This window comes from Lepisosteus oculatus, chromosome 22 (assembly GCF_040954835.1).
Source record: "Lepisosteus oculatus isolate fLepOcu1 chromosome 22, fLepOcu1.hap2, whole genome shotgun sequence".
NCBI classification, from domain to species: domain Eukaryota; kingdom Metazoa; phylum Chordata; class Actinopteri; order Semionotiformes; family Lepisosteidae; genus Lepisosteus; species Lepisosteus oculatus.
Window position 1 is genome coordinate 4,527,474 of NC_090717.1, and position 23,883 is coordinate 4,551,356.

The window sequence follows — 23,883 nt, forward strand, 5'->3', positions numbered from 1 at the left end:
CTGGTATTAATTGAAAAAACAAACACTGATCTTTTGAATTACTTCAACCAATACTTCCATAGAAAAATAATATACATATACTGTATATAAAAGTCACTGTTAGTGATTTCACAAAATACTGATCTTTCTCAGAAAAATACCTATTTTGCTCATAAAAAATAAAAGTTCACACGTCTCACAATTTTTAATGCTCTTCAAGAAACATGGAAAACCTTTTACAGCACATTAGGTTCGGCGAACTATAGTGTAGCATAATCTTCCCTAACTGAGTTAAACAAATGGTCACATCTTACACATCTTTCCCTTGGTCTCAGATCACATTTTCCTTAAAGTGCCTACAAGGTGATATGAATGCAGTCACAGTCCTCCTGGGTAGTTTCTCAGCTTCTCAGTTCCATCTCAAAGCAGTGTGGGAAGAGATTAAGGTAGCTTTAATAGATTTATTTTTTGATCCAGGTTCCTGCAAGCAATTCATAGCTGCTGTATATAATCTTGATAATATCCTCCTAAGTATGATTTGTACTTTATATATCTTCAGGTGTGAATTTTGTGGAATACAAGAATCCTGAAAAATGTTCCCATATTTACTGTATTACAAGGGTACTGAAAGCACTTTAAATGTAGATCTGCCTTTGTACTTTTATTATTGGAGTAAATAAAAAATTTGACCTACCTTTCTGTTGCTAATCACCGATTTTGTATATGATGGTGACTTTTTATTTCCTATTTAACCCACTGGGGAGATACCGTTGTGAACTGGTCTCACAGCTTATGAGTGGTGGGTGGGCTAAATCTTAAATTTAAAATGGGCTTTGGTTCATTTCACACACATTGTCTCACGTGCCTTAATAATTGCTGAGACAAAGCTGAATAGAACATCCACTCATGCTAATAAGACTGGATAAACTTAAAAAAGACAAAATGCAGTAGAAAGATGCAAATAGATCTCCCCCTGTTGAATTTGATTTACAGAATAGATTTTTAAAAATGTTATCCTTGCTTCAATTGTGTGTTCATCATCAACTTTCTAAACTTTGGCTTTACTAAGATTAAAAGCAGCAGACAAGCGTATGTTCAGACACACCAGGATGCCTCCTGGGGGCTAATACAGACCTTATTTTCCCTGCAAAATCCACAACAGAGTGACACATGACAGTTTTTACTGAAGGATTCGGATTCTTTAACCTGACATATTCGTTTCCTCCTTCTGGGGGAATTACAGGAATAGATGCAGGCTGTCAGACAGGTCATAAAAAATAGTTACATTTTTGGAAGGGAGAGCCATTTAGCAGAATGATGTGAGTGCACGCAGTCTGCAGCAACATGACACTTCATACCAGTTAGAGTCACTTGGTCGTGTTTGATGCTCCTAAGGAATCGCATCAATGTTAATTACTGCATTGGCATTCAGTCTTTAATAATAAGGCAGGGTAAAGGGGTGTTAACATGTGCTACAAAGAACCTAATGCCTAACACACTCTATTCCCTTTAATGAAAAGCAATGCTCCTCAGCACGGTTACAAAATTGAAGGCATGATTATGAATTTATATGAGTGTTTAGGTGTCTGCAATTTCGGTGTCTGGAATTCTTTTGTTGCCTGTGCGTAATTGATATATTAAGCCCCAATGCCTGTGGAAATGACAGATGTGTTGTTAAATATGCAACCAGAGGGACTGAAGTGGGTACAGTGAAGTCATCCATAACTTTGGATGGGCAACTTGAGAATTTAAATAAAAATTAGTATTGTTCTATTTTTTCTATCACTCCCCCCTCATTTTCCTGCAAACCCAATAGCTACTCCTTAGTTACCCCAATGTTGTTAAAGCCCCTGCCATCCGTACCACTTGCATACATCTGTAGTTCCGTACATGTCCGTATTTCGGACGTTTTTGTTCACTTGACTGTAGTTGGGAAAGATAAAGATTTTCCACAAAAATATTTTTACCTCTTTTCTTACATTTTAACATTTTCTCAATATTTAAAAAGTTGTAGTTGCTTCAGACACATTTTCATAACTTACTGATTTTCAGCATGCACACTGAAAGCACACTTTTACTGTGCTTTAAGACCCAATGAAAGTAATCATATTTTAAAATAATAAAAAACTCATTTGACACTCCACTGAAAAGCCATTTTCTCTCTGCACAATATGCAGTGTTCCTATTGCTTATATTAAAGAGTGTTGTGGTGTGCTGAAAATATGAGCTTCATTTACCTGAATCCCCATATATTCAGAAATGAAAAATGTCAGCATAGCATTTACTCATCTAAATTATTACAGTGCTCCCTGGTGAACCCAGATTTGAAGAGCACCTGCCACATTTTCCCTGAATATACTTCTGTTTTTTGGCTTTATGAATACATGATGCTGCTTATGCATACAATTAGTCAAAGTTTAAGTGGCTATGATACTGAGGCAAAATCAATAAACCCCATGCAATTAAAAAAATAAAACATCATGTTAATTTCTAGCATGTTGAGAATTTGTAGACAGACTAAAAAAATTGTATCACTGCAAATCTCCATCCACACATCCTTTACTTTTATGTAGCTCAAGACTTTGAGCTTAAAATCATAAGAACGGGCACAAAAGCGAAGATGGCATTTGACTGATCTAGCCTGTTGCTTGGTAGTAGGTAATAGGTCTGTGGAACATTCAGGTGTTTAATGAAAGAAGACAGAAAATGGAAAAATATGGCTGGGTAACTGGAGCCAGACTCTTAGACCTTTTGTTAAACTCCTCTTCTGAGTTTGAAATGCATCTCCCTGTGGTCTCTATGTGTGCCCTTTGATTCACGTGACACTGCTGGTTCTAAAGAAGTTAATTGAGTAACTTCGTCAATGCCTTTGAGGATTTAGAGGACTTGTATCATGTCCCCTCCTAATCTTCTGTGTTCAAGACTAAAACGGCTATGTTCCTTCAGCCTATCAGTGTAGGACATTCTTTTAAGCCTAGGTACATACTGCAAATATACATACACTTCTCTAGACAGATGTCAGAACAGCAATATGTTTTTTGTGACATGGTGGTCAAAATTGTACACATTATTCTAAATAAGGTTTTACTCGTATTGCATTGTACCACTGTGCAGTTTTGACATTCAGTAATATCCTTTGATTTAACACATTTACAGTAAAAATACTTCTATTTATACAATCTGTCTGGCATTTTATTGCTTTACAAAATAAATTATAAATACGTATGCCTTTTTCATAAATAATCTTCAATCACACTGCTGTCCCACTTTGTTTATATAGTTTGCATGTAATGTACTTGTACACTTATCTACATCAGATGTGTCCTGCCAGGTGTTTGCCCAGTCTTGAATTTGGTCTGAGTCTTTTTATATTTCCAGTGCAGCTTTCACAGTTTGCTAATCCTCCTTTTTGTGTTGTTTATTACATCTTGTTACACGCCATTGTATCATATACTATATACTAAATAGGAACAAATAATAGGTTTAATCCATGCTGAAAAGGGAAGAAAGGAAACACAACATTTCGGCTGTGGAGCCTTCTTCAGGTGTAAGGTGTACTTCATATTGATAGATTAATGTATTGTGGAACAGGACGTAAATTGGTTACTGGCTGGCAACTTTATTGAAAAAAATCAAAAATATAAAAAGTTGTCACCATAGCATCATGAAAAGTACAAAAATCTAAAAGCAGCTTCTGTATTCTAGCTCATTTGATCCCGATGTTTAAATTTCAATGTTGAGTCCCTCAGCTGTAACGAAGTGATGAGCAGGGATCTGTGAAAAAACTCTCTTCTGACGGCAGCACAGCTCATTCAGATGTGACAGAATTTCAAAATGAACCTTCTGAAAAATAACTACACAAGCACTCAGCTACAAAGAGCCAATTATGGGCATCAAACTTCAAACATCACCCAAGCTCATGTTCCTCTTTACTACATGAGAAATCTTTATGTGCAAGACAAAGTATACCCAAGACAGCATGTCTAAATAGCCAAATGGATAGATAAAAAATTAGGATAGTTAATCTGAAGACCCACAGAGTCATTGTTGGGTTATAAATACATCGTGTTAAGGCCTAATAGAAACAATGTCCAGAAGAGATTATTCCTATTGAAAGGTTTTAGTAACTTAAGCCTATATGAATATAAATGTGAATGTATTTGAATAAAAAAATGTATTCCTCCCTTGAATTACTTCCTTCTCTTTAACCGTGGCTGAAACATTTAATAAACTGACCCCTTACTGAGCCACTAGAAGAGTATAAGCCACCCTTGTAACTGTAATGCATCATATCATGAAGCACTAACCCAGCACTCAGCCAACCTCCTGTGGCAGCGGTTTCTGTCATCTTTCAAAGATGTTTAGCTTTAAATACATTCAGAAGCAGAACTGAAAGCTTTGTAAAATGCCCTTTTCTCTGACAGGTTTGACATTGGAAGAGATCCCATGGGAAGTGTGTTTTTACAAAAAAAAACAAACGGTGCCAGTCATTTAAAAAAAAATAAAGATAGAAAAAATGATTCAATAATTCCTAATTTCCATAAATCTTCAATTGGTCATTACCACAGATTATACCCAGCAGAGAATTGTAAGATTCTACAACTGGACATTCTCCATTTGCAATCTGCATGAAGGAATTGAAGTGACTTTTTTCAGAAAAACATATTCTCCTTTATTTCCTCAATTTATTTTTTTAAATTAATTTTGTCTAAATTGCAAAAGTAAAGTATGGATATCAGATAATCACTGATGATAATTGATCAGTAGCTGAAGAATGTGTACTGGGACTTGAATGACTGTGTTTTTGAGCACAGGAATACTACTAAAGTAACTGTGGGGCACGTTAAAAATGTTGTGGAATTTATTGGAAAAGTAGGTTAACATTTAGATATTTTAAAAATAATTGTATTATTTTGGAATGATGCTTTATGATATTATATAAGGTTATAGTTATTCTGTTTGGAGTAGTTTCTGCCAGGAATGTAATTCCTTCACTCAAGGCTACAAATGTTTATTTTCACTCACTTTTGGTCAGTGTCAGTAACTACAGTCTGTTGTTATTTTTAGGTCTTTGAGCTTAACAAGGGAATTATTTGAAATGAAAGTGTAATGCAATGTAACATGAATAAACAGGAAGCTAATTCATAGCATTTACTGTAGGCTTTTTTAGGCATGCTAGATGACTCACTTGATTGAAATGAAATTTCACATTTCTGTGAACCTTTGATCAAAGCTAATGGACACTATTTTGGTGAGTTGATGATTCCAAGTCAATTGCAACCCCCTCATTGGTCTTTCATATAAACATGGTATTATGAGATTTGGTTTTTAAAATGTATGATTCCCCCCATCCATAAAATGTTTTTTCTTTCTTCAATGTTTGAATGTCAATAGCTTTCTATGGAGAAATAACACTTAAGTGGAAGAGTAAAAGCGAATTCAACACTGTAACATTCACTCCTAATTGTTATTTGCTACTCTGCAGTGTTATTTAAAATAAACATGTTTTACATACAGTACAGTATTTAAAGAAGCTATATCAAAGTGTTAAAAAAACTTCACAGTAGGTGCAATTAAAGCTGAAAATGGCATGAGATGAAAGGATACAAAATGCAATATAGATATTTTTTGTGAACAGTTTCTTAAAGCCTCAACCAAAGGTGCAATTACATGAAATTTAATTGTAGATTAAAAAGGTTTTAAAGAAGACAATAAAGAGTCTTGTGCAGTAAGATAAAAATATAAATCAATGCTTGTGACCAATACCTTTATTTTCATTATAGTCTTGATTTGGGGCTTAAATTGTCTTCAGTTGTTTAGAATGCTGATTTTTAAGAATCATGTTAAGGAGTGGTGAGTTCAAGTGCAGCCTGAATGCATGCATGCCCAGGGTTTCTGCTAAGTATTCCTGTCTAAGACTTCAAAATCCCATTAGCTTTCCCTTAAGAGTACTTCATGAAGTTTGACAAATGCATTTAGGGAGGCAAATAGAGACTGAACCCTGCATGACACCTAAAGCAATGGCATTCAAACACCAGTAAGGCAGAAACAGGTACTGTACTGTGCTGTAACGTCAGTGGTACAAAAAGAAAACATTATTTTTATGAAAGAAGTTAAAATTCTACAGATCGTAACTTAAAATTCAAGCTGACATTACTATTACAGCATTGAAATACATTTTGCTTTCCTTTTATATTGAACACCCTAGTGGATAGTGCCCTGCTTTTAGCCAACTACAGTAGATTTACAATTTTTAGGTGCCTGGACAGATTTAACAGTATTACCACTCCAACATTGAAAACCAGTATTGGAATGTTTTTGTCTTTGTACCCATGGCAGTGTAAGTGACTTTAGAACATTAGAGCAAAGCTCTTGGTTTTTATGTGCAATAACTTGCAATTCCAAGTGAGTGCTGTGACATCTCAGACGTGACGTAACTTTTGCTGGGATGAAACATTATCGTTAAGCATCCGCAGTGAAAAAATGGGATTTTGAATTTTTCAGTTTTGGCAATCTTTAGAGCTTGGTGGGAACACATCACTGTCTGTGATATGTTAGTTACCTGTCTCTGATACATTTCACTCACCAAACAAGTTTTTGCCTTTATCTCTTGGTGATCTATGTCCACTTCATTGCTTTTTTTGTCAAGTCCTCCCAGGATGAGAGGCCCCATGTTCAAATACAGTAGACGGCCCAGGTACTTCTGTAGTATTGGCATTTGCAATGCTAGTGACTTCTGTATGTTTTTTACATAGTGGAGTTGAACAATTAATACAAATGTCTTAACCTTAGCTACAGCATACAGCATAGTAAAAAAAGGGACAGAAATGTCCTATTGAACTGTTTATTTTGTCCAGTACCATTAGATAATACTGTACTTCAACACATTGTTTAATTACAGAGGTCAGGCTCCTCATTAAAAAGGTTTTCCCTGAATATATAAGAGGAAAGCACACTTTTTAGAGAGTGTGGCAGAATTATGTTCAAAATCAAGAGTTTTGTTTTGATGGAAATGTCTTTTGTTAAACATGGTGCCTTTTAAATTAATATTGCAATATCAGCAGTATTTGAAATTCTGTTAAGATATGTGGAATTTTAGGTACAGTAGATATCCAAACCAAATGGGCTTCCTATTTTCGGGATCATAGATATTGTGGGATTCATTTTTTTCAGTTTTCCTTTGAAATTGCTGTGAATCATTTATACCACATGTCAACAAAGAATTCTGAAAGCATTGTATGTCCTTATTTTGTTATCCATTTCTTTACTTTGAGAATTAAAGTGTTGCGAGGTGTTTATGAAAGCCTTCAAGATGGTAAATTTACGGTAGGAAAATATAATTAAAAGACAAACATAGTTATTATACAGGTGCTAGACGTTTTTAAAACCACAGACTGTGTTGGGCAGATGGGTTTAAAATCTATCAATGATGTAGGTATCTGTACATCCACTTAATAAAATTATTACTTGTTAACTGAGCATACAGTGACCAGGCTTAGTCTTCACTGTTTATAGATACTTCTAAGACTTTGTGATTTCTGTGTTTGGAATTCTTAACTAAAGATCGGGTCAAGGACAGACCCCAATTCACTCCAATCACCCTAGTGTGTAAATTTAGGCACGCAGACCAGCATTTCTCAGAATGCATCAAGCTAAAACTCTACTATCATCCACATTATGCAGAAATCCGTTGGTTTAGAGTTAGGGGGTCCGACTCTCACATTCTCATTCAGAGGATGATCAGGTAATCGTAGCCCCAAAAAAGTGGGTTATATCCAAACATAACAATACATTACCTTCCTGATCAGATCACGTTATTGAGGTTTGTTTGATTCTGCTGGCTGGGTTCTTAAGTATCTGAACTCAGTGCTTCCTGACACTCACAGTCAGTCAAGGAAATGGTCTCCAGATACTGGGGTTTCATTTGTTTAAATCTGACAGGACAGTTTTGTTCCGGTAAGGGAGAGATATTTTCTCTTATGGTGGCAAACAATGAAATAAATTTGTCCATCATGCTATCTTTTTCTATCAGGGTACTTATCCATCACTTGCAGTAGAAAGAAAGATGGAGAAAGATAAATGGGCAAAATTAGATTTAAAAATTTACGTAATGCAGTTTTATCTGAATTGTAGTCAGAACAATTTAGCAAAAAAACTGATACCCTCAGCCTGCTTCCTTATTGTCTAAGTTTTTTAAAATGAGTCTGCTACTTACAAAGTATAATTGCATGAATAAAGTTGAAGAAATAACCCAGAGGCATAAAACTAACAAAGACTTAATATGCTGGATTCCTAAATGAGCTGTCTAGGATGAGCTAAGCCTCAAATCTTGATCAGGATCAAATAAACAAGCCTGCTTATCTAAGAATTTGTTATTTAAGGGAATATAGGATGTAGAAAAAATGTTAACCTTAACCCTTAAAAGTTAAAAATGCTAAAGAGTAAATGAGGAAATGACTCCATTATCTTTGTAGACTACACATATGAAAAATGCAACTAAAGGTAAGGCATTTTAGTTCCTGTCTGTATTCTAAAAGCTCCCTTTTTTCTAGTTTTTCCACTCTACTAAAGGTAGCTACTAAATAGCTACTAAAGCATCACCCGTATATTTTTAAGTTGAATTTGAAGGGAATAGCAATTCAATATACTCGGCAACTGTAGGGCAATGGAAATTTTACAACTACAGAGCATTGTCTCTTTGCAGGTTGCAAAAACTTGAACTATACCTGTATATAATAATAATAATAGCTGCTTACACTTATATAGCGCTTTTCTGGACACTCCATTTAAGCGCTTTTACAGGTAATGGGGATCCCCTCCACCACCACCAGTGTGCAGCCCCACCTGGATGATGCGATGGCAGCCATAGTGCGCCAGAATGCTCCCCACACATCAGCTATCAGTGGGGAGGAGAGCAGAGTAATGAAGCCAATTCAAGATGGGGATTATTAGGAGGCCATGATTGGTAAGACTCAGGGGTTACACCCCTACTCTTTTTGAGACACGCCCTGGGATTTTTAAAGACCACAGAGAGTCAAGACCTTGGTTTTACTTCTCATCTGAAGGACGGCGCCTGTTTACAGTATAGTGTCCCCGTCACTATACTGGGGCATTAGGACCCACATGGACCGCAGGGTGAGCGCCCCCAGCTGGCCCCACTAACACCTCTTCCAGCAGCAACCCTAGTTTTTCCCAGGTCTCTTCCATCCAGGTACTGACCAGGCTCACACCTGCTAGCTTCGGTGGGTTGCCAGTTGTGAGTTGCAGAGTGATATGGCTGCTAGCATTGAAATACAATCTGGCTTGAAGTGATATGGCTGCTGATGTTGAATTACAATCTGGAAGACACATATAGAAACCATATAGACACATATAGAAAATATAAAGGCAAAAACATTGAGAACAAGAGGTACTTTTCTATGCAATGAGTTGTTGGTGTCTCAAACAGTCTCTACCCAGTCATGTTCTTAAAGCTGTTCCCCTATCTTATTTCAAGAAACAGTTAACTCAGAACTTTTGATCACTTAACTACTAACAAACAAATGTTCTTATGTGAGGAACATAAGTGAGGAAGTATTTTTCAAATAATGTGAATATGCTTTGTTAAATTCAAAAGACAAACAGTGCTTTCTCTAGTTTTATGATATGCCAGACATAAGGTGCAAGACAGACCAAGGTATGAACTACTGTTGGAGAGAAAGTAAAATATTTGTTAATACAAATACAGTATACGGTACAATAATACAGTATAATTTCAGTATCTACAGAAAAACATACTTTATTTGCCAAGTGGCAGAATGCACAAGAAATTTGTTTTGATGCTGCAATCAGCCTTTCATCTCACTATTAGGATTCTTACACAACCACTGCTTTACAACATACAAGCATATTACACATACTTGCAGACTGTTACAAACATGATTATGTAAACGTCTGCTAGACGAACATTGCATGGCTGAAGGATACTAACTATTCCTGAAACAGCTAGTAATAGGCCTGTACAGTCTTCCAGATGGGAGAAGCTCAAACAGGCTGGGAGAGACTGATCATCAACAGTAAACTTAGGTTCCCTGGCTTGTCAATTATACAGTAATTCTTTGTTAGACGAGCTTAATATGTTCCTCAAAAACTGCAGGTAAGGTGAAAACCTGTATAACAGAAATTAAATTCCCATTACTTCTCTTGTAATAATCTCTGATTAGTTCCAGAACTCAAACACCCAAACCCTATGTTAATATACAGTAGCACAGTATAGTACCTGAGTATGAAAACAGCACATTCCTGATAAATCAATCAAGTAACATGCTTAAGGTTACCAATGCATAAACAATAGGTAGAAAAGCAACAACACTCCAGCTCATTTGTGGTACAGTAGTTACGTTATTGTAGTCATTAGAACATTAGGTATTATCCTGTACTATATACACTTAAAGCACACAAACCTTTTTTACAATCAAGTAGTAATGTAATAAAAAATAAATACCTCATATTTCTTGAAACAAAAAAAATATAAACTTAACATCTGAAAAGATGAGAGAAAAGATTAATCTTGGCAGTGCTTTATGAGAGCTGGTAAGAGTGAAAATCTGCTCGTTCTTTGAGTAAACAGGTAGGAATTGCTACTACTCGTATAAAAGAAACCCCAATAGTGGTTGTTTATATACTGGAACAAGATGACAAGATAGAGTGGCAAGAGATAGTATTGTAGATCAAAGCAGTGGTTTTATAAACTGTAAATTTCCAAAACCAACATCACTTTTTGATGCACCTCCAAACCATACTGTGACAGAAACTCTTCGTACTTGCTCCATAATTATACAGTGAGACCGGGTCATGGTAACCTGTACTATAATGTACGAGATATACAGGCTTTTATATTTTCATCTGTATACATCTTCTTTTTGGGGTTATTATTAGTGCTTGTAGTGTATTTGAAAACGGATACTTGTATCTAATTGATGTATTTTAATTAAGCAATACATTGCTTCATTGTAATAGTTAGAGTAATAATAATAATAATAATAATAATAATAATAATAATAAAAGACTTCGGTTTTACGTCTCATCTGAAGGACGGCACTTGTTTACAGTGTAGTGTCCCCATCACTATACTGGGGCATCAGGACCCACACAGACCGCAGGGTGAGCAACCCCTACTGGCCCCACTAACACCTCTTCCAGCAGCAACCTTAGTTTTTCCCAGGAGGTCTCCCATCCAGGTACTGACCAGGCTCACACCTGCTGAGCTAATACTAATACTAATACTAATAGTAATACTAGTTCTTTGTAATAGTATTAAAACCTGGTCTTCCAAATTCATCTCCTACAATGCTGAGAAAAATAATTATCTTACAAGAGCTGTGGAAAATGGGCTGGTAATTTTTTTTTTACTATGGATTTGTACAATTTGGCAATAGAATATTTCCTAACAGTTGAATTTTCTAAGGTCTTGACGGTCTTTTGTAAAAGAACAATGTTAAGGTCAGCAAAGATTGTGAGTGCTAATCAAAAGCAAGCAGTGAAATGGGGCCAGGGCATTGTAAATATGGCCAAGGACAGTTTGACTGAACCTTCTCCAGTCAGGTTAAACTGTTCTCGCAGGCCATGTGCTAATTAAGCTTTCAGCATTGTTGTGTTTCACATTGGAATGAGTCATGGTGATATGAAATAACAGCTCTTAACCACCTGAAACGTGAAATTACATCTTTACCAATTGTTACTCAGATAGTGAATTGCTTAACTCTTTAGCTTTTGGGTTTTCAAGCAGATTGTTTACTTACAAAAACGACTGCACAACCTTATATGCCTTATAGCTGCTGTACCCCAATCTTGCTTTATTCCTGCATTCAGTTCTGTGATGTTCATGTAGCTTTTGAAAAAGAACATGCGATATTTCATGTGGTTCTATCTAGTCATGTGGTTGACACGTTGTTTAATTTTCTGTTTAGAGCGAAGAAAAAGAACAAGCCCCTGAACCTCAAGATTCACAACACTGTTGGAAGCTGTGAGAACATTCCATCTCAGCGCTCTCCTCTGCTCTCTGAGCGCTCCCTGCGCTCTTTCTTCGTTGGCTACCCATCCTTCCTTCCCTCCACTCCCCCTGTTCACACCGAAACCACGTTCTCTGCAAGTAAGTCCCCAATGAAGTCCTGGCTTCTCTTTTCTCTTTGCATTCTTGTCCAGTAGACCTTTGGGTGAATGGTATTTTTATTTAAAAAAATGATTTCACTCTTCAAACTGTAATTCTCTAACTCTTTTAGGCTAAATGTGCTGCTTTCTTCTCTAGAAACTAAAAATAAAAAATAAAAATTTTAGGAAAACAGTATATATCAAGCATGGGGGTTAATTTTATTGGGAAACAGTCCCTGATGAAGGAATTTTTAAAGTTTTCTAACCGTATGTTTTAGACCACTGCTCTGAAGGGTACATCAGTCTCAATAAGGGCAAAGGTCAAAACAGAAAAGTTACACGTTAGATGTTATCTTGGACCTATTGGACTACTGACGTGAATGGAAAAATAGGACCATGCTTCCCGAATGTATGCTTCACTCTTCTGAATGACTTGCTGTGATGTATGCGAAAACTTGTACACATTTGCATTTCTAATCATTTTCTGTGGCAGCATGCCACTGCGTCCAACCTGCTAGTCTGGCATAAGCTTATTACTACACTACGGAAAACAATAACATATCTTCCTCTCACAAAACAAGGCTCCGATGGCAGGCGATGTGAGCCGGCTCTGAATGATAGAGACAGTATCAAAACTAAAATACTGTCACTGATTCTTCAGTAACAGTGGAATGTCATAGACCTGGAGTAATACACTCTAAATGACTCAGTATTTTTATCTCACCATCTGGATTCATGTGATGACTCCAGTTTTGGATGCACCAACCTCCTCCCTTCCCCCTCTCTCCCCTACACGTCCCCTCCATCAAACCAGGGAGCAACTTCGGCAATTAATCTTTCACAAGACAAGAAGCAGAACCGCGCACGTGGATGTGAGTGTGTTGGTAATGATGCTGTTTATTGAAAGCAGCCAAGTTTTGATAGCAATAATACTTGCAAAAGCATATGTGCAAAAAAAGCACAAGAGAGTGGAAATGCACTTGCAAAATCTAATTTTTAACCATCTCTGTTGAGAAGAGGCTTTGCTGATTAACTTGTGTCAATCCATTTATTTCTTGATTTTCATCTTTTTAATAGGATACATTCCAGCCTTGCAGACTGATATTAATTTACATGCAGTAAGCCTGTCTGAGCTTTCTTTATTAAGAAATCATCACTGAATATATTTAGCGATGTCAATGAAATTCCTGCAAAGCTCTCTGTAAGACTATCAAAGCATTGTACAATCCATAATATGGAAAATTGCCCCTCAATGTAAAAAAATATTTCTGAATGTTAAACAAAGGAAGCCTTAAATATCAGACTCCCTATATGTTAAGTCACCTCCATGGTGACCTAATAAATCATATACAATTCCCACATCTATTAGCACCTAAATGCAAATAACTGTAATATGATTCGCATATTGAGTTTTATCCGGGTAACTCACTTGGCTGAGTAGAATGACAACCCACCATTAGGATCGGGCTCTTGGACCCCCCAGGTCCCTTTAATGAGGGATGAGCCACTCTCTAAGGGTGAACATGAAAAAGCAAACACAAGTGAGTAAACAAGAAGGGTGATATTTATTTGAAGATAAGCAGAAGTAGGTGTGACCTAATCACGAACATTGTGAAAGACCTTCTTCCTAAAAGTGAGAAGAATGATGTATTGTGAAATGCCTGTAAAACACATCCTCCTGTAAGTCAAGTGTTACGCCAGTGTGCAACCCCCCCGTATGCATTTTAGGGTGAAGGAAGAGTTTACATTAGTAACTTATGTTACTTACCGAGTTGTATTAGTAGTTACTGTTTTACATTTAGGAGCTCTTTTACATGCTGTGGTTGAAAAGCCTTCTGTTGAAAACTACGAAGATAGAGATTAAGATGAATTCTTGTTGATACAGAGACCAGCAGCAGAATAATTTCATTCAGCAGTGTAAGTACTCTAAATAACATTACCGAACTGCAGGAGTTTTCTCTTGGGTACCAGTCAGATTCACAACAGCATTTACCAGCCCTGTTTGTTCCATCAAAGCGTATAATTTGTCTCTGCTTGGACTGTTCATGGAAGGCATCAACACCCTTAATCTACTAAACCTTTTGGCCCAATAAACAATTTTAAAAGTCTGTCTGGAATCGATTCTGATTTGCATTACCCTGCCTACGATGCTTAACGAGCGCGTGATTAACATGCATTGAAGCCATGGGATTATGATTAACTTCATTCACAATCCCATTTTCAAAAATTGTATTCATCTGGCACCGCTCTGTCAGTATGAACGGGGTGAAAATGTGCAAAAGGGGGACCGCGCATCATTCTTTAAAGATGATTGCCTGGGCTAAGTTTGAAATCAAGCAACAGACGTGTTTAAACAACATTACTCTCAACATTTTCGTAATAACACAGACAACATTTAAAGTATTGGTAGAATCATTTGTTTCAAGATTTCATGTATATATTTCACGTGCGTATATGTATTTATATACACTTTATGTATGTATTTTATGTAATTCAACATGTAATTAAATGTATAGATTCCACCTACCTATGTATTTATTTCAGCCAACATACACTACATTATGGATTAGAAATATTCCTTCCAAGTGTTTAGTTTCCTTTATTATTTGTAATTTAAGCCCCATACCATCTTTACACTTACAAATTACAAACCCCATCATAATTTGCGATTTGACAGATTTCCTTTGGAAAGAAGAAAGCTTCTTGCCATCAAGATCTAACATTTCTTTCATTTGAAGGTAACACTTAATTTGGTCTGGGCTTAATTTATTTTAGAGATTCATTTACATTGTTTACATTTGTTACAATTAATATACATTGTTAATATCACAGAACACCCTTGATCTTCTAACGAGGGTGCTTCCTTTTGTCTGTTGCCACTAAACACAATCTTTTAGATGGGATTGACTTCAAAACTGAATTCAGTCACAGCAGTGGGAGACAGGAACACTGTACAGGTGGCCTTGAATAGTTTAAATCTAAATTTTCACTGACAATGAGAAATACCTGCTTTTGTGATTTAGACACTGGAGCACCTGTTGTGGCTGGATAGCCTTAGGACAGAAGAACACCTGTTGCATTTTGTGTGTAGCTGTCAGATCAAACAACAACAAGTAAGACACCTGACTACATTATCCTGACTGGTTTCCTTCTGAACTATTTTGTCTAAATATTTTTTTTTCTTTTTGCTTCCAAGGACTAGTAGACTGCCAAAGGAGCAAGACATTTTATGCATGTAGAAAAATGTTGAACAAACATTAATGTTATTTTTCTTTAAAAAGTAAAAGGTTTGTGAACATGTAAAGTCTTACTTCAACTAAGTGGATTGTAGAGGTGCATCTTCATCTCTCACTAAACTATAGTAATGTTTTGTGGTGACGGAGAAAATCTGCTTCTGATTTATCTTGCGCAAGTATTAACAGAAAACAGTCCAACAACTGTTTGCAGCCGAAAAGTGAGTAAGGACAAATATATTGCTTTTGCAAACATGTTTGAGTTAAAATCATTGCAGAAATGCAATTTTGAGAAACAGGTTTCATTGTTTGGAAAACCTCCCCCAACTATTGACCCAAGCCTTATATTTTTTCTGGGCTTATACGTGTTATTGAGATTTGATCCAATATATAGATTCCAAAGGTCTTAATAAACACACAACTGCATTTGAGACAAATTGAAAATGATTAACCTGGGAATTTTCCTTGGCTATCATAATACATCTTTGTGACCTTTGATCTCATATTCTTTAATAAGTGGACATTGATTAACTTCATTATTACGCACTTTTTTAAGAGACTGCTTTTTTATAACATTCTCTCTCTTCACATAAATAATGATGACAATGTATATCCGGTGTTATCACAAAAATATTGTGTGTGTTTCAGTACTTAGTCGACAGAAAGATTCATTTGAAACAGTAAATCTTATGAAAGGCTTTTTGTGTAAAGTAGGAAACTACTAAGCATCTTATATGTAAAATCAACCAAATTCAACAGTAGAAAGTATCACAACAAAGGAATCTTTGTTTCATAAAATATGGATTTATGCCTGCAGATTCTCATGATTACATCTCAGAAGTATGGGATGCAAGGCAGGACTACATACTGGTCAGAATGCCCACGGCAGAGTACTTACAAACACACTGCTACAAACAAGCACACAGGGAGTCCCAATCCAGAATCAAAACTAGAACACATAAACTGTGAGACAGGCAGTGCCAGCCACCACTGTAATGTGGCATTTACTTAAATTGTGATTAAATTGATCATTTGTAAAGGCCAAAGCAGATGTTTATTTTTTATGAGAGGCGAGTCAGAAAACAAATACTTATGTGCTTTAAATTCTAGTCAGTTTAATTTCTTGTGTCAAAGATTACTGATTTTTCAAAATTACTTGTCTCTGTATTTCAGAAAGATTAAAAACCCTATGGTGTATGGTTACCATAGTGACAGAACCTGCTAAAGCTCCTTTATCAGAAGAATCGCCCAAGAAGTTCTTGTAATAGTTAAAAGAACAGTTTGATACATAAGATGACATTCATAATTCCTCGGGAATATATGGGCCTTTCTTCCAGACTGAGTACTTCTGTGTAAGCCGTAAACTATCATACTGTGCCATCTAAAAGAGCATGTGTACTTGGAGACAGAAATGAAATCTGATCAATCTGTGAATTTGTATTTAGTCTTGGTTAATAAAAGGGTAAAAGACAATAAGGACAGCTGATTTAGCCTCTTTAGTTTGCCTTTTTGAGTTTCATAATTATTTTTTTTGTAAACAGCATTTCCAGGAGCATCTTGTATTGTTATTTGGTCTTATTAAAGACATTGATGGAGCTTTTGTGATTTTCCTCTTCTAACCTTTAAGCATCTTCAATATTCTGGAGCTCAGTGTATCTTTTTATTGTTTATTTACCTACTGTATGTTTCACATTGCAATGAGTTTTCAGTCTATGTTGTGTATCCTGAACTAAAGTTTAATTGTTGAAAGTTGTCAGGAAAGCTGACAAATGACCTCAGCTGTCATTTGCCCGTGGTGAAGAAGAGAAAAAAGGTTTGGAATGATAGACAAATAATGATACCTGCATTGTCTTCAAGTGCCATCGCTGGGGAACACATTCTGTGCCCATTGTCAGTAGAGCAGGGTCGGGACTTCGGCAAATTTAACATTCACAAACTTGCTTATTTGCAAATTGGTCTATCCAACGGGCTCTGGTGTGGAAGAAAAGGAGAGTGGTACAAAACCGAGCTGAAGGTTGTTAACTGCAGCTTTGAAATTAATGGTGCAACAGTCTACGATCTCTGTTGGCAGCTCAGCGAACGGCAGGCAGGAGACGACTTCACCGGCACACGGAAAGTTTGTTTGCCCTTTTCAAGTGGGGTGTGTTAATCATGGAGCAAGGAAGGCAGAGAGAGAAAGAACAGGCAGCCACTGGATGCAGAGAGTGGATTAGTGTTGCTTATTTTTGCTGATGACTAAACTGTAAGTTTGTGATTACTGTAGGTTTCTTTTAGTTGATCAGTCTTATTTTAATATGCCAACATAGTCATGATCTATAGAATTCAAAAACATTTATAGGCTATGTCAGGATTTTTGTCTTCGTGCTTGAAGATAGGGTTGTGGGTCATGACTTTTTCACAGAAGTCATGCACATTACTAAAAAGAAATCTATCACTATTCCTCGCAATAGTGAGGGAGGGTTTGGACATCCTTATCCTCACAGCTAGGCTGCCATTCTCTCAGCTAGGCAATTTACTCCAAATACTCTCTACATATTTTGTCTCTATCTCATTTATTAGGATCTAACCAAACTACTGAACTTGCTTTTAGCAGAAATGCTCTTTTGTCTTCATTTTTTGCTGCAGCTACTATATGTTAATTTTGAATCTGGTCTATTCGGCCACGATATAGTCTTAAGTTAGAAGGAGGTGGAATTCAGTCAGAGCAGGCTTTTAGCTAAAAGATTTATTTCTGATAATTTGGCATTATGCAGAAAGAAGCCTCTTGATGATAGGTTTGGTGATTAGGATGTGTTGCCAGTTGAGTTGCGTATGCATCGCTGTAGTAACTGTGATTGTGCAAATAATTTGGCTTTTGCTCCCTCATGGTTGCGAAAACATACACAAACCATATAATGTGCTGTCATATTGAGCAGCATGTGATTGAATCTTCAAGGTTTAAAAAACCTTCCCTCTTGGAATGCAGGGACAAGAAAATTTGATTTGCCTGTAATATTGAAATTTACCAACCTGAATAAAATGGAAGGTGGATTGCTTTAGAAAACATCATGCAAAATGATTTTTTTATTTATATGGAAATCCTCCTGGAATTGTTTGGGCGTGTTAAAAGCACAGTGTGTCTATTTTCAAAGAACTCTGAGCAAACAGACTGTTGCATTCATTAAGTGTGTTAACTTTTAAGGTGTCATGTTATTGTGAAAGAGGGTTCTAAATATTAGAAAACACTCAAAATTCTTTAGAGATTACACTTAGAGTTCAAACAATGTTTTTGCATGGTAGCTTTATTTATATTGTGAATTAATTTAATTCATTTAGCAAAATAAATGAGTTAAGAAAATTAAGCAAAATAAAAAGAACAATCCTAGAAAATAACGCATTCAGTGCCTAACAACAAATGCTAAGAAATAGCAAAAGAGCATTTATAGTATATTGAGTGTCCAGTAATGTCTTCATAGACAAACACAATTTGTACTTGCAAATACAGTATAATGCTCAATTAAGTACCTATACAAGGGCAATGGTTCACCAAATTCTGCCAAGGATGTAGATACGCACTATTCATGGCAGAAGTACTATATGCTTCTTTCTCTGTTTTATCATGATTATGTATTTCTAATATCTAATTTGCAGGATGATTATAGTTCATGCACTGGATGTAACCGAATTGCTCACATTGAAGATTCATGAGAGGCAGAAAGTGATGGGACTGACTGAATTCTGTGCGTTTCCATAGAAACTCTACAAACTGGAGGGCTTGGGTTAGGCTAGGTGCTATGTGTCACATAATAATAATGCAAGGTTGTGGGAAAATAAATAGTAAATCATGCACTACTGGTTACGTCACCTGATATGGCTTTGCGAGTATGAATTTAAAAATGTCATTGAACATATCTCAAGAGAGGAAAACAATGCAGATGGGAAGTGTGGTTTCTCAAAGGACTGTTCCTCAGCTCAAGTGCTCTCAAAAAGATGATAACATCCCACCTTTGTCTAAAATTCAAAATACTACCTCTCTAATGGACAACAGAGGTCTTAGTCATAGGTTCAATTAGCGAGAAAACAAAATAACTTAATAGGGCTTGAACATTCTTTTTGTCTGTCAGCTAAAAGGTATTGCTAATTTCTTTCAATCTCTTTTTTTAATTAAAGCAATTAACAGTCAGTCATGCTATTCTTTTTTGAGAGCATTGCATGGTGTAAAAGAAATATGAGATTTTGTGGAGGATTGGAAGAGAATAATGAAATCCCTTACTCCACCCTGTAGTTTCAAATAACTTACTACAATTTATTTTAAAAAAACATTATTTGTTAAGTAGCCATGTGATACAATCTCCATATGGACAACATTGCTTATAATTGGACTGAACCTTGTAAATTATCTGTCAGACAAAACAGGTATGTTTTTACTGTTTTCTGAAATGTCAATCAACTTTATTCATTTAATTTCATGTAGAAATTCTCCTTCTCATACAAAATATGTGTTGTCACTTGGAATCATACCACAGAGTAAGTTTAGTCCAACAAAGTGGAAAGACAGGGAAGACAACACAGTGATCAGCATTGCTGCCTCACAGTGCTTGGGCCTTGGGTTCACTTCCAGACCTGAGGTACTGTCTGCCTGGAGTTTGTGTCCTGTGTCCCATTCAGGGTATATTACTGGGCTCTGGCTCCCCTGCGACCCTAAAATTGGAATAAGCAGCTAGAAAATGGATAGAAGGAAATTCAGAGAACAAATGTCTAACTTTCCTTTGTGTGTCGGAAAGCTTTTATGCAACTGCTCTGTAAATACAGAGAGCTCTGTGTTGCACCCCCCCACACACACACAAAGGCCTGTGAAAATTTGTTTGTTTGGTCTATTAACCTCCAAGTGTTTTCTTTACCTATGGAGCTCTAAAGGGAGGTAAACTAATAGATGTGATAAACCACATGAATAATTTAAGGTGTCGCATCATGTATATTGGTGAGAGTTTGTGGTGGTGCATTTGAAGATCGTGCATAAGAGGAGCTATTTTCAAGGTAACATCATGGCTCTGCATAAACAGTGAGTCAAATCCCATTAGAGCCCAGCTATTAAAAAATGTGATTTATAACCACTACCTACACAAAATAAAGGACCATTCTAAAGAATTTTAGGGGAATCACTTGCGATCTAATTTAAAATAATCTTGTCAACAAAGGTTAAAGAGATCCCCATTCACACTCAACACCCAGCAAGCTTTAATAACTACTGCAAGAAATCCCTTTGCTGCTGTATTCTAGGCCTTTAACAATTAATTGTACAGTAGATTATAATTATAATGGGGCTAGTGTTCAGCAAGGCCCTTTTAAGGTTTTATCAAATTTTATTACCAGTAACTAATGGAGAGTCAGGAAGTCTGGTGGCATTCAGTGCCAAACATATTAGTGCCCAATAATCACGCATTAAATTTGGGAATCATACTTTGCACAGTATTTCAGCATCAGCACTAGCAGCCAATGGTCAAGAGCTTGGGACAATATTTAAAAACTGCAAGAGCATATCCTAACCAGGGAGGAGTTTCATTAAAATCCTGGTTTCCCTAGACTCTCTATTGCAATTAATGACATTAATTTGAAAGTATAAGCACTGTTTCAGATTAATTACCTTTATGTTAATACTAAATAATTCATTCTGTTAATGTGCATACTATTAGTATAATATTGTTTCTGTGTATGTAATAAGACAATTTCAACATGAATCATTCACTGCAACCTCTAATTATATTTTAATGCGTGATGAAGTGTTTGTAATGATTTATATTCAATGGATAAGGATATCTAGTGAAGACACAAACTTACATGTATTATTATTGTTGTTCAATGTAATATTATTTGTTATTTGTATTTGAAATGAACGCTCATGCACAACAAAACAATCATACAAATATTACAACTGAAGTAAAAAAGGTGTGTATTAATAAGGATATGATGAAATATTGACTTGCTGTGAGAGCAATGTGGTGTGTCATGTATATCTATTTTCTTAGCTTCCTCCCACTGCTACAGCTCAGGCTCTTTCACTTGAGATTAATGCTGTACTATCAAAATCTCCTCAATATTGCTTCAGGACTCCGAAACATTGGGCTACCAGCATTTTCCCCCCTCATTCATGAGTGATGAATGCCCAACAACTAACTGGCTTCATAAAGTGGCTAATGTTTGTGAAGTTAGTGAATCACCTCCCACTCTGCGGTTACTGGTTTCACACAAACACCTGATTTCGGTGTACAGGGCACTGATTTTGGTCTTTGTGTAAGCCTCCATCTCCGAGGCTAGTGTAATGTTTGGCATGGGGTCTTTGTCCTTGCACCCTGGCTATCAAACTCTGGCCTACCCTTTTCACATCTGTGTAACAAAAGTCTTTGTCTAAAAAAAGAAAAATGCTTTTGAAATGCTCGTAGTATGTTTCTGTTTTTATTTGTGGTAAACCCTCTTGACTGACAATATTTTCACTGAGAAAGGTATACTCCTAATAGTGTTTGTTTTTCAGAACAGCGCTGAGAGTTCCATTAAGTGTAATGCAAAGTGTACTCTGCTTATATTACCACACATCATTTATATTAATGTGATTTTGTGTCAGTCACATTTTTTCTGTTGCTATTCAGTCATAAGCATTAAGACTGGAGTAATTTAAAGAAGCTGCAATATTCTTGTGCAGTAGTTTTGATCACCATCTGATCCTTCTTTTCTTGAATGTAAGATATCAAAAAGAATATATATTTTATAACTGAAAAGCAGGAATTTAGTATTTTGTGGCTGCTTGAAAACAGCTTCTGTATGAGAGATTTAGTACACCAATTTCAGTTTTGACTAAAAACCTAGGAGAAATCTAATAATTTAATACATTTGGATATGTCAGGATCTACGGTATTATATCGTGAGAATGTAATGTAAATTACAGTACTATTGCAAATCAACTTAAATTCATTTATCAACTAAAAATCAACTAAAGCTCAACAAAAGCCAGTTGTACTGTATGTTCAGTGTTTCTTATTTTTGTAATCAAAACAATAAATTAAATTTAAGATTTGTGTTACTTACAATATTGTATGTACAGTATAAATAGAATATCTGTATTGTATACATAAACAGAATACCTATCAAAATATATATGTTTGAGAAATACTGGATGTTCAGATGCATGCCAGTTATGCAGTAGGTTACTTGTGAAACCTCTTCCAGCTTTGATAACCTGGAGAAGTGTATCCTGTATCTTGTATACAGCACCTCTTCAGGTCCCCCATATCACCTGATATCACCTATCACTTGTGATCTGCTTCCTTCAGTTCATACCTTAAATGTTCTGTGATTACATGTCAAGAACATTGATTTTTGTGCTTTCTTTTAACCACATTGGCACATTGAGCTTAGTGCTGGCTTTGAAAATTAAGGCTAGCACAAGCTGGGAGCACAATGCAGGTGCGACTGTTAGCAATTGAAATAGGGCGATTTAACAGTCAATGAAGACATGAGTCAGGTAGCATGTATTCCAGGCCCAGGGGGAACAGGAGCAAAAAGCAAATCACACCTCCAGCCTGAGAGTCAAGCACATACTGTGAGCTGAGTTGTAATTGAAGACTAAATATAATTGGACTGGTTGAAGCTTCTTTCTGAGCAGTTGTTCCTCAGTCTTGAGCAGGCCCCTAGAGGTGGTAAGAGAGTGAGTAAAACCGATTTCTGTGGAAAGGAAATGTGGAGAGGAAGGAGAGGGTGTGAGGGGGTATGGGAAATCTAGTGGAAGGGACTGAAGCTGGGTAGGACAGTGGTAGGCAAGGACAAGGTTGTGAATGGGATACATATGGCAATATGGAGAAAGTAGCCTGGGGTAATGGCATAGCCTGAGTTGCATAATGCCAGCAGCCATATCATCCTGCAGCTCATAACTGGCAGCCCTCTGAAGCTATGCAGGTGTGAGCCCGGTCAGTACCTGGACGGTAGACCTCCTGGGAAAAAACTATGGTTGCTGCTGGAAGGGGTATTAGAGGTGGCAGTAAGGAGTGCTCAGCCTGCAGTCTGTGTGGGTACTGATGACCCAGTCTAGAATGGGACACTACACTGTGAAAAAAAGGTGCCTTCCTTTGGATGAAACATAAAGCCGAGGTCCTGACTCTCTGTGGTCATTAACAGTCATTAACTCTAGAAAGGAGCAGGGGTGTTAACCCGATGACCTGGCCAAATTTTCCCCTGGCCTTTACCAATCAATCATGGCCTCCTAATAATCACTATTTATGAATTGGCTTCATTACTCTGTTCTCCTCCCTACTGATAACTGGTGTGTGGTGAGCGTTCAGGCGCACTATGGCTGCCATCACATCATCCAGGTGGATGCTGCACTTTGGTGATGGTGGAGGGGAGTCCCCATTACCTGTAAAGCACTTTGAGTGGAGTGTTTAAGGAATTATTATTATTATTATTATTATTATTATTATTATTATTGGAGTACAATGAGAAAAGCATGTAAAGATTGGTAAACAATTCGAATAAATTTACACCATTTATTTAAAGCATACAAAGTATGAACACA

General features: G+C 36.5%; 1 protein-coding gene across 5 annotated transcripts in view; it reads left to right on the plus strand.

The window, feature by feature from the left end:
- ksr2 (kinase suppressor of ras 2) overlaps positions 1-23,883 on the plus strand; it is a 101,925-nt gene that overhangs the window by 33,835 nt on the left and 44,207 nt on the right. For all 5 annotated transcript variants that reach the window (XM_015366388.2, XM_015366389.2, XM_015366391.2 and 2 more), the window contains one exon: positions 11,928-12,109. In XM_015366388.2, coding sequence (XP_015221874.1) covers positions 11,928-12,109 — 182 coding nt within the window. The remainder of the gene's footprint in view (positions 1-11,927; positions 12,110-23,883) is intronic.